Source organism: Acanthopagrus latus, chromosome 15, assembly GCF_904848185.1.
Source record: "Acanthopagrus latus isolate v.2019 chromosome 15, fAcaLat1.1, whole genome shotgun sequence".
NCBI classification, from domain to species: Eukaryota; Metazoa; Chordata; class Actinopteri; order Spariformes; family Sparidae; genus Acanthopagrus; species Acanthopagrus latus.
The window spans coordinates 23651014-23666782 of NC_051053.1; the positions used below are offsets into that span (position 1 = coordinate 23651014).

The 15769-nt window shown below is 43.1% G+C and overlaps 1 protein-coding gene across 2 annotated transcripts in view; it reads right to left on the reverse strand.

Annotated features, from left to right (window-relative positions):
• LOC119033769 (homeobox protein Meis1) overlaps window positions 1–15769 on the reverse strand; it is a 217620-nt gene that overhangs the window by 134251 nt on the left and 67600 nt on the right. The window contains exon 4 of one of the 2 annotated variants that reach the window (XM_037124299.1): window positions 726–857. The exons of the other annotated variant lie outside the window; for it this stretch is intronic. Within the exon in view, the coding sequence (XP_036980194.1) occupies window positions 726–782 (57 nt within the window). The 5' untranslated portion in view covers window positions 783–857. The remainder of the gene's footprint in view (window positions 1–725; window positions 858–15769) is intronic. 2 annotated transcript variants of the gene reach the window in all.

The window sequence follows — 15769 nt, forward strand, 5'->3', positions numbered from 1 at the left end:
TTCATTTAGAAATAATTCATGTCAACTAAAAGTCCGCTCGATCTCATAAGTAGCTCCATCAATCTTCATTAGATTTATATTCTTGGTATATTCTATATTAAAGAATTAATTAAATTTAACTCTAGCACACTGGGAAGCTGGGATAAAGTTAACTACTTCATGAGTTTTATAGGAAAAACAACTGGAAAAAGTTCACACATTCTTTACTCAAGTAGAAGAACACATACCTGTGTAAAAATAGACTCCTGTGAAAGTAGAAGTACTGATTTGACTTCTTTAGTACGTCTTTTCCCTCTGAAGGACATTTCTACCAGCCATTTCTGATCAAACTGAAACTCACGTCATATTAATGTAATTCCAAGACTATTAGACTTAAAGGTAGAATCAGTAGAATTTGTCCCAATTGTTCCTAAACACACCACAAAAAAAAAAAAAAGATTAGTCTCGCTGCCAGGAAGCGTCCCGAGCAGAGAATAATTGAGAAAATATTTGTTTTGATGTTACGAAGGCGGCGTACAATGACACAAATTAAATAAATATTCAATAATCGAAAGATGTTTGTGTTCAAATGTCGGCAGGAAAAGTAAAAAAAAGTTGTCAGGAAAACTACAGATACTGCAAAAATCTACTTCAGTACAATAAGTATTTGTACTTTTACTTCCCACCCCTGGTTTTACATTATGATCTTTGAAAATATATATAAATAAAATAAATGATACGTGTACCAGAGAAGCTTTCAGCCTGAAGACACAGTCGTGTTTTCCACTTTGCGTTGCTCTCATGCTCCTCAGTTCATTACGCAAGCGGCTCGAGTCCAGCCAGGGCCGGTCAGTTGTCCATTTATTTGTCCATAAGGCCTGATGGGAGAGGAGACCACTCTTATCAATATTTCATATAATCATATGAAGCTGCGTTTGGTCAATCTGCCCTTTATGGTCTCATGCTATCTTAAGCTGAAGCCGTCAGTACTTAGGGCCACAGAGGAAATCAATGGGCAGGATAACATCAGTGGCCTGCTGGTTACTGTAAGTTCAGCATGACTATGTTAACGTTTCCTGTAATGTTGACATCACAATGCTGTTATGACCCACTGAGGGCAAATCTTAGAAACAGCAATATGTCTTTAATGGTGCCCAGGAGGCGATGGAGCCTCTTAATGTTTGGCAAAAGAAAAGTTCTGCCTGTCTTATATTTTATGTTTACACCGAGTTCCTTTCTGCATTATTTTTCACTCTTAACATCCTTGTATTATTGTGCTTTTATTTCATTTTTCTACTGCCGCATGTGTACACACTTCAGGTTATTTTGTAAAAATCTTAAGAGGAGGAAGGAACCTCTCTGCTTTACTTTTCTCATACGACCCACCGGAGCTGTTTGGGTGCATCCTAATGCTACCTGACATTTCTGAACTGCTTTAATATTCCAATATTATGATCAACGGCTCGTAATGCAGCCTGCATGAATAATTTCAGTGCATTCGGCGCAGGCCTGATTATTTGAAACAAGTCCTGTTCTGGGCTTGCAGGGAGCCGGCGGATCCAAAAACACCATTAGCCAGGTGGTATCCCATGAATTAAAAATAGCCGAACACAGTTTTCCAGTCAGGCTGCTTCACTGCCCCCCAAACCCACCCGCCTTCCTCCTCCGCTCCAACTTATCTCCACCCCCCCTCCACCCTTCAACCATACACAGCACACACTGTAGTGCTTCGTGACAGAAGGCCGCCTTCCCCGCAACCTGATGAAGAAATCTGCCGGAATGAAAAAAGAAAGAAGGAGAAAGAAAGAGGAGGGGGGGAAAAAAAAAAATCTGCCAACTGATCTGGACACAGATACATGACCCACATACCCTCTCCCTCGCCCCACCCATCCCCCCGCCATGCTGCGGCTGTCATCTGAGGATGTTTTCACAATGTTTTACCATCCAATTTTTTTGGAGTGTACTTCGGGGACGTGTGAATTAGATGGCAAACGGGGAGAAAATGTGGCAGAGACACCTCAGCGGAGCGAGCGTTAGCGAGCTGTCACGAAGCCCGAGACGGCGCCCGTTACCCCCCACCGCCAGAGCCGCTCCATAAAAGGTTGAATTAACATCGAGGTTAGCCTCAACTCAATTCACATCAACTGGTTCCCGCCGCCAAGGACTCGAGGACCCGTTCTAATAAAACATCTCCATTTAAAGCCTGTGGCTGGATTCATCTCTGATTTATGTTACATAGGTGGCCTTACATCCCAATGAGCAGCAAGAAAGAGAGAAAGCAAGCAAGAAAGAAAGTAACTGCAAGGAAGATCAGCTAAAAGAAAGAAAGTTAAAGAAGAATAGGAAAGCAAAAGAAAGAGGTTTGAAAGTTAGGAGCAAGAAATGCAGGAAAACAAGAGGGAGAAGTATAAATGCTGAAAATTAAAAGTTACCACAGAAAAACATGAAAAATAAAGAACGAAAAGGAAAGACGTTATGAAGACAGGAAAAGTGAGAATTACAGAGGGAGGGCAAGAAAGTAGAAGTAAGAAGACGTAAAAAGAGTCTGTGGGTAAAATGAAGGAATGCCGAGAAAGAGTGACAGAAAAAAAAAACGAGGGGAACAGACGAGACACAGCTCAGAAGCCGTGGCACTAAAATAGAAAAGAGAGGAGAAATGAAGAGATGGAGCACTGATGCGCCACCATAATGCAGCCGCCCAACAACACCCTGCATGCTCTTCACTGCCTGCTGTATATTTAATAGCCACTCCATCATTCTGCCTCCTCTCCTCCCTCTCTCAGTGTCTCCATCCCTCCGTCATTCCCCCGCTCATCCGCGGCCTGCCCAAGCAGATGGGGATTGTAAGGCTCGGTGGCGCATTCCAGCATCACAATCTGTCTCCGCGTGCTGCGCTCCGATCCAGGCGGAAGAGAGGCCGGAGTGTTTGCCACATTGCGCGCCACGTACGCGGAGCCTCGGCTTGTGCGGGTGTTAGGGAAATAAAAAAATAAAATAAAAAAAATCAGCGGAACGGCTTGGAGTGGCAGCATGTCAACAGAGACAGACAGAGGGAGATAACTGGGGAATAACTGCTGGGGAATTTTTTTTTTTTTTTTTTTATTCTCCCCCTGCGTGGGTGAGACGAGCTGCGATGGAGGCCAAGTGCAGAATTAAATTTACACCATTACAAACATGTTTATCTTTATCCCCCATGCTCTGTGGTGAGGGGGTAAAGTCTGTGTGACGCCAGTTCAAAGTATTGTCACATTTAACCGTGTCACAAACTTAACTCCCTCTTGTTGTTTGGGTTTTTTTTTCCTCTTGTCTGTCAGCAGCATGAATAAGTCTGGACAGAATGAAGTAAAGAGCAAGTGAGATGAAGAACGACCTCTTAAAAGAAGTGAACAACAGAGTGTCAGAGGTCAAACCGACTCTCAGTACCACTTTTACTTGATTTGATTTTTTTTCTGAATGAAGTTTTTTATTTTCTCAAAACTCCGCCTGCGAGGAACGTGCTCAGTTAAAAGCGCTTCATAAATAAATTTGTGTCGACTCGACTCGCCCTCTGGGTTAGCATCAACACCTCATTTCCATATTCACCTAATTGTGTCAGTCACTCATCCTCAACAAAAATAAAAACAGTCTTTTCCAGGTCGGAGAGATGCTTCACTTGCAATTTTCTAAAAAGTTCAACACAAAACCAGAAGAAGGAGTGAGAGAGAAAGTAGAGGGGAGGGAAAAAAAGCCAGCCTGTGAGGTGGCGACTCTTGACACTGACAACCCCCCCACCAAAAAAAAGAAACTTGGTGGTATGAGGCAAAAAAAAAGAAGAAGAAATTAACAACACCAGACAATAAATTTTTCATCCAGCCTACACACCCAAGGTGAAATAGGCGAGGGCAGCTGCAGCTGCAGCGTGACGTGTAAAATGTGTTTGGATCAGGCCTGCTGCAAACACTGCCGAGGAGCCCATGAAAGATGCATGGAGCCACTGGAGAGGTATAAAGAATTTAGAGATATAAAGGATATATGACAAATAAATCAGGATGCAAATCTCACCGGGTGCCACTGGGAGTTCTCCAATGAAAACGGCCTAAATAATTGACGAGGAAGAGGAAACATTTCATCAATGAGAAGAGCACTGAAAAATGCTCTTCCCTCCATTTTTTAAACCCTTTTTTTAGGGGGGGGGGGGCTCTTCTGGTCTGTTGAAAAAAGAAAATGACAAGGCAGAAGGGAACCCCGGCGAAAGAGACGAGTGCGAGTACATACAGGCGTCTTTGAAAAGCAAATTCTTAAACAAATGTGGGAGAGAGGTTCAGAAATCATGAGAAACATGAAAGAAAGTCACTGCAGGGTGTGACGGAGGAACAAAATGTAAACCAGAAGCCGGCTGCACATTTTCCTGGACGCCATCATGAAACGCCGACGTCTCCAGTGTGCATCCGTCTTACTCACCTCCAACAACTTTAATTCTTATATTCCTAAACAAAAAGCTGCTCACTCTCTCTCTCTCTATGTTGTCTTTCACTTCTTTTTAGTTTCTTCATAACTTTTACACCATTTCCTGATGAGGACAAACTCTCCAAACAAACAAGTTACATATTTAAACTCTGTTGTTCTCAGCAGAAAAAGCGCAGATGAGGAGGAAAAAAAAAACTTTACATAATGACTCTGTCTTGCCAGTTCAGACAGACGCTTCACATCCAGAGAGAGAGAGAGAGAGAGAGAGAGAGAGAGGAGAGGTGGAGGGGGGGAACTATTCTAACGGGAACTCATCACCATGGTGTCACCAGGGATACTGGCTCCCCGTAGATGGGGCTCATTGATTAGAGTTGGAGCTCACCCCAGAGTCCCTGGAATCATTAAACACTGTAGGTTTTTTTGGAGAGGGAGAATGAGAGCCCAGGGAATTGTGGGAAGGACTCAGAGGTCATATTCATTAAGAGGTTGGAGGCCCTGCTCAGAGTCCAAACTGTATTTTCTCCGCCTTTCATCCACCTCCGTGACATCACGTCTGAGAGACTCTCTGGACAAACTTCAGAGGAGGAAGATGAACTGCGATCCTTTTATTTAGGAAAAAGTAGAATTACTTTGTTGCAAGTAAAAGTTCTGCATCCAAAGAGTTCTTAGTAAAAGTTCTGTCAATAATAATATGAAAAGTGAACATACTGTAATTGTAGGTTTGCTCTTTTCACAGTTTTATTACTTTTAATTATAATATTCTGTTTAATACACGTAAATATTGTAAGTTTGCAGTGCTGTATCATATCAAGTTTTATTAGAAAAAATAACAATTAACTAAAACTGTAGTGAAGCAAAAGTATGATACTTCCCTCTGATATGTAATGCGTAACATAGAAATGCTCAAGTAAAGTTTGTCAAAAGTATAATAAATATTTGAGTAAATGTACTAAGTTACTTTCCACCTCTGACTCCTGATCCTGTTACTGATGCTGTATAAACTTTCCAGCAGCTTCAAGGTCAGCCAATAAATGACGGCACACAAGCTGCTCCCGCTGAAGCCACTAGAACTTGTTTTCAGAAGCATTTTTCTGACATTAAATGTTCACAACGAAATAACAATCAAAGTGGAAACAAAGGAAACTTCTTTAGGTGTCCAAAAACTCAAAACATCGTCCATAATTTGTTTCATCAAGACTGCCAGTGTGTGGTTTGATCAGGTTTGATAGTCGGTGACCGAACAACCAGCTAATTGCTGAATCCTGATTGGTGCACAGAGGTGCGTGACATCACCACCTGAGTCCCGCCCATTTTAAAACTTGGTGACACAACCAAAGAGAAAAACAGAACAGCAGAAAATCTCATGTGAGATGACTGAACAAAAGCATGTTTTCTCTCGTGTCTGTCTGTTGGTTGTTTTTTCAGACGGATTACAGAAAAACTATGAAACAGATCTCCAGAAAACTTGGACGTCGGTCCAGAACACATGCATTTAACGTTTGGTGCTGGTGTGGATAGAATATAAGGACGGATCCAGGAAATGTTCGCATGATCCATCTATACATCCAGATCCAGTAGATAGTAACTTTGCTTTCAAAGACTCAATAATATAAAGTTATTATTTCCCTTCACTTAGTCAATATTTATGCTTTAAGAACACATGGACGTGCTTTTAAGGTTTGTCATTTAACAGGCAACGCGGGCTTAAATCAAAGACAGTGGCAGCGTGTATAGATATAGACTGAACACATTTACAATTAGTAAAAGATCAATGACAAACCGAGCAGAAGAGAAACAGAGTTGATAGAAGGAGAAGAGGAAAGACAAGAGGCCTTTCTGAAAGAGAAACCTGCCTCAGATTTAAGACATCTCCCTGGTTTTTTTCTCTGCCCGAGTCCTGAACGGTCCGTCAGCCTCGGTTAAATACAGGTGTGATGGTGACACGGCCGTGTTGTGACAAACGCAGGGCTCAGTGTCACATCTCATGCTACAGAGTGACTGACACAGCAAAGAACATGCACTCGCCGCTTGACACAGCCGGTCTGCACTCTTTACATTTAAAATGCAGTGGACTCGGCTGATGTAACGTGTCCTCTGATGTGGAGCAGTCTCGTCACTTGTAAGTCCGACTGATGTCAGCGAGGAATCTGCGTGTTGATTAAAATTAAAGATAAACTCAATCGGGATCAGTTCATACGTTGTGAGTGTTACTCAGCCTGTGAGAACGGTTGTAAAATGTCTCCTGCGGCTCTGGAGGAGCTTTGTCAAGTGAAAAACATCAGGGTTATCTCGGGCAAAGCGGCCACACGATCCATTATTAACAGAGAGCATGCATTACAAACAGGGTGCATGGAGGAGGAAACACATGGAGGTTTATTCATATTTATAAAAATATATACGTACGAGAAATGAGGGTTCTAGTGTTTATGGAACTTGTCTAACTAACGGAAATTAAGAGCATCTGGGCCTCTGCTGTGTCTGTTTTCTACATTTTAATCTTTCAGCACTTGGAAGACTAAATCACCTTTTAGTTTTTCCTCAGGACATCGAAGACACACAGGTCAGATGAGATGAAAACACACTGAACAGACCTAACAGAGACACTCACAACGCTTTGTTGTGATGCAAAAAATTGTATCACAAACTGGCATTACATCTGTACTTTCTACTCATCGTTACTTTAGTTTTAATGCATTTGAGGGGACGCAGCAGACGTAGCGAAACGAAGCGACATAAAGGACGTAGAGAGAGACTGGACTGGGGAGAAGAGGCGTGTCAGTGTCTCATATCTGCAGAGACCCTGCAGCCCGCCGCCTGGATTCTCTCATTTTCTTAATTATTTGTTGGTCAGGACACTTTACCAACCCGAAAAATGTTGGTATATTTGACGTCCTAGAAGTGAGACTCAAAAATTATCTTTGTGGTGCTTTTAAGAACAGCTGGGACAAATCCTACTTATTCTACCTTCAAGTTGAACAGTGTTTTAATTATATTAATATGATGTGAGGTTCAGTTAGCGCTGCACAGAAATGCCTGGTAGAAACGTCTTTCAGACTTTTTACTTCCTACTTTTACTGGAGTATATAAGTTGAATCAGCGCTTCTATTTTTACCAGAGTCAAGTATCTGTTCTTCCTCTTGACTATAGAATATCTGAACTTTTGGCATATTTTCCAAAAGTGTTGTGTATGTACAACAACGAAAATGTCTTCAACATCAAAACTAATTTAGCAAAAAGACACATGAACTGTGCTACCTTTAAGAGCGTGTCGTTTTGCATATCTTTGCAGCTTGTGTGTGTGTGTGTGTGTGTGTGTGTGTGTGTGTGTGTGTGTGTGCCTGTGTGAAAGAGGGGGCATGGGTGGCAGGGCTACCTCGAAAAGGAGACGAGAGGAACTTCCTCTCCTTGGAGCGGGCACAAAGCAGCAGGCGGCGGTGTGTGGGAGGGGCAGGATAGCGGGTAGACGGGGTGAGGGCCAGTGCCAGGGGCGAGGGTCTTTGTGTGTTTTGTTAGCGGTGGCGGCACCCCTCAGGTCCGGTGGACACACGCCTGGTTCATTCGACGACAGCTTTGTCCGCGCTTGGAGGGCAGCCATGAGCCGGGTGCGCAGGTTGTCGTGACAACAGAGCAGCGGGACAAACAGAGGCATTGACACACGCACTCGCAGAGATGAAGATGAAAATTGGTCGAGACAGTCATAACAACTAATGTTACAAAAAAAATAAGGCATGAGCGTGTCTGACAAGAATGCTAAATGTCTGAACTATGTGCGATGGAGCAGGTGCCGTGTTTCAAAGCGTTACTACAAGAAGAGTAAAAGTTTGGATATAAAGAAGTTTACCAAACATGGATTTTCCTAAGTGAAGAGTTCCTACAGAAATAAATCTGAACACAGCATCCTGTACGCGGACTGATGTTGGTGTTTTGTGGATTTGTGTGCATCAGTCTACCTGCGTCTGTCTGACCACTTTCCTTTGAACCTCGTTCACCTGCAGCAGCCGTACAAAGGAATGTGTTCGCCCTGCGCTCCTCTCCAACCCTTGTGCATCTTTCAACCCTAAACTATGCCAGGATCTCGGAGAAACAGAGCATCCGTTGACAGCAGGCGCTCCTCCAAAGACATGCTTCTCATGCCCTGCAGGGGCCCCCCTGCACAGGAGACTCCCTCCACGCCGAACCCCCCTCCGACCCTCACTCTCTCCTGCAATCAAAGACAGCTTCATTATCTGCTGACTAATTTCGTGCCTGCCCCCAAGACGACTTCCAGGTAATGGCAGTGCAGGTTCACCCTCCTCCCCTGCACCTCTCCAGAACAGCCGCTCTGAGACTTTGAGGCCACAAGGCTGCGTCCCCCCTCCCAACAAAGGGCTCTCTCAGGGGCTCGGGTCTGTGTCGCGTCCCCCCCACCTGCATGGAGAGGAGAGGGAAGGATCGGGGGGCAGGGGCGGGGGGGGGAGTTGAATCTTGAATCTCAGCAGCAGGAGAGGAGCCAGCACTGGGACAGGCAGCGATACAACATTTGAATGCCCCGACCGGGGACACACCGTCGTGCCTCTCCAATTAAATTATCCAGTCCACAATGGCGAGGCCTCGAGAATTGACACCTCCATTGAGAGTGTGTCAGCAGCTTTGTGGGGACCGACAATTTCCATCTCTGCAGAAATAGATTTGCTCCCAAGGGGAGCAACAATAGCAGTGCAATCCTTCTAATGCTCGTTTTTGGGAGGAAAATAGGGATGAGAGCCAGGGATTTGGAAGGTTTACTTACGGGGGCCGAGGGAATTCTCGTTTGGAAGTGATAATATATTTGAAGTGTCTTTGACAAAAAGCAATGTGGGATGAATGTGTTGTTTTCTCACTTGTAAGCCAAAATCATCCTCAACATTGTGACATTTCCGAATAAATTGCCCTCTTTTTTTTTTCTTTTTTTTTTTTTTTGCTCGTGCAAAGGCTGAGTGATTTGAGCAATTTAGCAAGTTTCCCAGGGGCAGTGTTGGTGATAGCCAGAATTCATTAAACTCCACTTAAGTCTTTGACTAGCGGAAGAGTCAAACTGCTTCTCACGGATTGTCAGTTTTAATGTTTCCATTCACAGAAACAAACATGTGAATTTAAGTCATCCCGAAGATTTATTTGAAACCTGATAAGACGTTGGTGCATCAACGGAGGAAAAGTACATTTTACCTGGTATGGACATAAATAAAACCTCTGTTCCAAAGATGTGAACTCAACTGACAGACAACATCACACTTTTGGCACATTAGATCAAAGTCGGACAGATAGGGAGAAAGACGAGGATGATGCGTGACACTTCCTGTATTTACATAGGACACACCTCGGCCCACTGTGCCGAGACAACGCCCTCATTTTGTGTGTTAAAAATGCCGTTGACATGAAGCGTCCACAAAATCGAAAAACCCATCTGTCACGTAACAGCTCAGTGGGCACGCCACACACATTCTGTATCTCCAGCTACAGATGTAAGCATCCAAATGTGGTAAAGCACAGACTGCTGATTCCCACAGGGTGAGTCTGGAAAACACAAAACCTGACACCTTTTAAAGTGAACAACACCAACTGTCACATCTGCATAGTTGTCATCTTTTCAGCAGGGAGCACAGCGGAGCGAGTGGGTGTCCGACTGACCGACAGGGACTGCTGTTCTCATCCAGCTCCCCTCCCAACTGTCAACACTCTGAACGTGATCATTCTCCAACTAACACAGACGACACAGATGTTCGACCCAATCGTACAATAAATGTCGGCAATGTACGGATCAGTCGAAACTTTTTATTTCTTCATGCAACTTTATTTCTTTGGGGTTCATTTTCTATTTTATGTCTTGTCATCGTCGGCACCTGACGAGGCAGGCTGACTGAAGCCCCCGTCTGTCTCCGCTCGTCTCTTTTATCAATCTTCAGAGAAACATCGGCGAGTCTTTCACCTCTGCCCACATAAAGACGCAGTTGTTCTGTTTGACTCAGTCAATACAAAGTGAATATGATGGACAAAGGAACATGGATAATACGTCTGTCTTCCTTCTCAGCACTAAGTGGATGCTGCTGAAAAGGTGAGCCTTTATGTCTGACCCCAAGAGACTGATACGAGTTTGTGTGTCTATGTGTGTGTGTGTGTGTGTGTGTGTGTGTGTGTGTGTGTGTGTATCACTGCAATGTTTTGCCCACAGCCTGCAGTACCTGGCAGCCTGGAGACATGACGGTTTATCATGTTTTCTTCCCGAACACAGCCCATTTGTCTGAACCCTCTAAGCCAATTTTATATTTCCAAGGGGCAACAGGGCAAAAACTAAAATGCCTCTGGATGCAAGTGGAAAGACCAATGACCAGTCGGAAATATAAATGTTTGTTGCAGTGCTGAGCTAGTTAACATGATAGCAGAATATGCACAGCATGATAGCTTGTAAGCTCACACTGAATCATAGTTTCAGGAAGCCAGGTAGTTAAAAATCAAAAGATCCATGAGAAAGGCACACAGATCGTGTATATATAACTGTGCCTTGAAAACAGATTGCCCAATATGTAAAATCCAAAGAATTCAAAGAGTAAAATTCAAAGCCTGGTAGCTTGTTCTGGGGGCTCGATGCAGACAAAGAGGCGAAAGTGTCTGCTCAGGCCTGAGAGAGCTGACCAATCAGAGCAGCCTGGGCTAATCAAGAGGGGCCTTAAAGTGACAGGCACTAAAACAGCGTTAAAACCAGGGTGAATAGAAGTACTGCAGCAGTGGAGAGAAGGCTGTGTGAAAAAATTGTGTTTTTGGAACATGAAAGTATGAATGAGTATGACGTGGGACCTTTAAACTTGAGGTTTACCAGTGAACAAAGTGTGAGGGTGATTCTGTGTTAAAAGGACTGATGGGTGACGTGGGTCCAGCAAAGTGACAACCAGCTGCGTTTTGTTTCCGACAGGAAGAAACTCGACGAGAGATCATTTTGTCACCAGGCGCGATAAAGATCTTTGGTATGAGTTTAAGAGTCCAACATTACAGCGGTGCTATTCCTGCTACACGTGAATTTAAAAAGAAAAAAAGCTGTGCCAACGAAACATCGAGCCCGTCATTGCAATCTCAAGAGGATTAACCAAAACCTGGCTGGAAATGGAGAACTTCATTAGAAACATGCAGAGGTAACGGGGTTTTTGATCGCTTGGAGAGAAAGACTGAAAGAAAACAGGCATGTTTGTGCCTCGCAGGTTGCTCCGGTGTCGGTGGAAGTGAATCGGGGATCCTTGAGCTGAAGCTTTAATCCCCAGCCGGCCCGGGGAGCTGGACAGATGATGCACTCCGGGCGAACTCTGAAATGTGCCCGTGTGGATGGATGCAACTCTTTCTCCCCCCCAAGGCTGAATTTGTAAATAAGATACCTGGTTACTACCTGGTTACTAAAGGGTTAAAAACAGATTCCCATTTATTCAGAAACGGAGCCTACTTGGTCGAAGTGAAACCACTCGTTTCTTAAACTTCGGTGACGAGTTTGTCAGCCTACTCAGAGATAATTATGCAGTCTGGGGAAATTATGCCTACATTGTGCTCTTGAGAAGATAATTGCGGCGCTGAAGCCTATGTATCACATGAGGATCGAGCCTCATTCCACAAATTAAATGCATGAATGTCACTAACAGGCTATGTATATTTCCAGCGCCGCTTGTACTACACTGTGTAAGTTCCAGTGTTATAGGATATTTCCCCTGATGATAACAAACGAAAAACAAAATTATTGTGTTAATTGAGCTGTTGTCAAGAGATGAATAATCACGCGTGTCAAATTCCTCGCGGGAAAACAACAGTCAGAATTAACTTTAAGAGAAAAATGTAATTTCCATAATTTTAATTTTTAATTTTTACTTTTTTTTTTTTTTTCCATTCCTCATTGTGCCACGCGTTTCATTAAATTCCAGACCGGAATAGACACGTTCAACAGCTAAATAAGCTGCTCGTTAATGAATTCCTCAACTGTTAAGTCACACTCCCAGCGCAGGTGTAAAAGCAGGTTGTGATTTAGGTTGATGGACGACTAATCAGGAAATCAATTAGGCCTTGACCCAGAAACTGAGACAAAAGGGGAGAATTATTTTCTTCTTTTCTTTCCTCTGGCTCTTTCATCTCTTGACTTGGACCCTCTGGTGAGTCTGATTGGACAAGTAGAATCCTCTGGGCTTTTAGAGGCTTCTCTTAACGGAGTACATCAGGAAACGGCTCCGGTGTTTTATAACATCATATCCATTTATCAAATGTGAGCTGTGGTAAGACTAATACGATCAAATGTAATTCTGATTGATGGGTTTGTCTGTTCAGATTGCCCTTTTGTTTACCTCATAACTAACACAAGTGGTGCCTTTTCTTTTCCAAACAGTTTCCACTCTGTTTAAGAAACTGCTTTTTGTAATAATGAGCCTAGAAATAAGCAGTCTGAATCTTTGAGACCGACTCTGATGGATCAGATGATTGATCTGATCATGAGACGGATTCATTTTTTTTGTTAGGGCTACTATGTAGTTTTGCAGAAGAAATTCAAAGTCAGTATTTTAATATTTATGATGTTAATCAGCTAATAGCGTAAATTCTCAGAAGAAAACAAGGTTTCCAGAATACTGTCCTTTAAATGTCTCCCCCAAAACTATGTATTGCACCTTTAAGTTTATTCAATTCCTTGTGCAAAAAACAAACTATTATGAGAATGTGTTTATGTGGAGTTAAACTGCGTGCTGATTTGTCGTGACAAAGGTGTCTGGCTCTGTGTTTTTCTGTCTGCAGCTTGCAAGGCCGCGTTAGGACTCAACATGTGAAGAAATATTGTCTTATGTTTGGTCTCGGCTCAAGTCAATGCTTTTCCTTCAGTTCGGCCATCATTAAGGGAGTATTTTGGTGCGCTCACGGTAACCTGATACCATTGACTGATGCTGATCGCTCCCCACAGGGCCCCACTCTCTCCCCTTCAGCAGGCCAAGGCGAACCCAGCTGCAATTATAATACTTAAAATAATTCCACAAAAGTGGAGCCATCATTGAATAATTCAGCCTTCTAGTCTTGTCAGGACTTTGCCGGACTTATGACATCATTCAAGCTGAATATCCTTTAGCAGATGTGTGAGAGCCAAAAAATACTCAAGCAGGAGTCACATTCCCAGAACGGTTGAATGTTTTTAAATGGAATCTCAAACTGCCGTTTCCTAAAAAAAAAATTAAAAAAAAAAAAAAACAGTGTGTGAGCTCCAGAAAATGTCTCAACCAAGTGAAATCAGTGCTCGGAGTCGTGATCGGGCTTTGCAACAAAGCCCCAGAGTGGTCTGATTTGCACGGCTATGTAAACAAATCGTGTTTAATTTTACATGAGTATTTGCTTGGCGCCCGACACCCTAAGAGCACGGCCATATCATTAATAAGCCAGACTTGCTCATCAGACTGTAAATGGCTCACTTCATGTATAAAATATCAGAAGAATAGAGTGGCCCTGCATTTCTAAAGAGGCCTGAATGGACCGCTACATTCTTAGCTGGGATTTATGGAGCACGTCAACACCTGGAGTTGGCGATGTTTACAGCGCCACTCCCACAGCGCCTAATGGATGATGAAGGGCCGGTATGGAGCGCTTCTTTTGTTGATCCCTGGACAGTTCTGGGTTTAAAACCGTCTTTTGGGAATCTGTCTGCTTCTCTGCACAGAAGGCCATTCACAGCGTTTATTAACTAGATCCTCTGCAGACAAAATTAGGATTCAAATACTTGTTGTTGTTTGTGGGGAACACTGGGAAGTTGGTTTGTTTGTATGGACAGGAACTAGACTTGACTATTTCATGTGTGAATTGTACATCTTTTGTTGATTTGATCAAATAGTTGTTGTGTGTGTTACTTTATAGTAAATGTTCTAATTTACAGGACACTGGATACTTGTTTCCAATATCTATGTCATCAACATCTCAGCACAGACAACTGTGTACAGAAATGTTATGTCAGCTGTATAAACGTTACTGAGCAGTTTGACCAGCCCAGAATATGATATTAGCACCTGACATTTCTGCAAAGTTCAGATATATCCAAGTTTGCACCAAACGTGGCTTATCAAGGTTTCTTAGGGAGACCTCTGGGATATTTCCAGCCCTTTCTGCGGCGAGCAAAACCAGCTGTTCTTCACAGGAAGTCTGACCATCTCCATCTGTGATCAAGGTTTTTTTTTTTTTAAAGCAGAACCATGTTTCCCAAACCATAAGTGCTTTTGTGCCTAAATCTGACCAGAGAACAATCACAGCAAGAGATAATTATAAAATTTAACTGAAAACTCCAAAAACTTGCAACACAAAGAAGCGTTCAGTTTTTAACTTAACTGGTTTTGTAGAGAACTGTCTAACAAACATTTCCTTTCTTGTCACGGGACTATCCAGTCATGTTTTGTTTTGAAAAAAATCTAAAATCTTTCAACATTTCAATTATGGTGCATGAACCATCAAACATTTCATATCAGCTTTAATGGAGGGAAATGCAGGACGACCCCATCGCCAATAATTTATGTTTATACAGGACTAACGTGCAACAGAAGACACATGTCAGGAGCCACTGACTTTCTGAATACACAATGTTTGTAGCAGCTTCAGCATTGTTGCTCTTTCTTACAGTTACAATTCGGGCACTCGCAGCTCTCAGTTAAAGTCATGGAAATACTCTGGTTTTGATTTGTTACTGGAAAAGTTCGTGTGACTTGAAGCATGAGACACGATGTATTAACATCGCACCAGAGAGCTTTTGTTGCCTAAGAAAAAGCACTGCGACAGAACTTGATCAGCAACTTTCCCCTCAAAATGAATTTGGCAAAACAAATTAGTGGTGTATGAACATAATTTCTTCCAGACGAGGTTTAACCTTTGAAATATGAAATCCCTAAAAACATAATGATTTTTGAGCACCCAGAAGTTCCCAGATCAGTTCTCTGCCCAAAACATTTTGAGGCTACCGTTTCTTTGCATCGAAAAGTTTTTTGCAGAAGATCTCCAGTCAAACCACGGGGACCCAAAATGGACGGTGGGCATTAGAAAACGAGTGTTCAATAAGGCATGAGTCCCACAGTGATGCTGCATCGACCCAGCTGAGCTGAAAAGTTTCACGGGGTCCGTCTTTGTGAGGGAATTTGTGCAGCGAGTCCAGACTTTTCCAGGCAGTTCATATTAAGTATTAAGCACGGCAAGTATCAAGCCCACAAGTCACAGAGGATATTGCAGCAAGTTATACAGCACATGTCTGTTTTTCACTTCCCTGGATCTTTTTGCAGAGTGGAACACACAAGCCCCCCGCCCCGCCCCCATCCCATTTGTCTGCACTGCGGTGTGTAATTGTAAATAA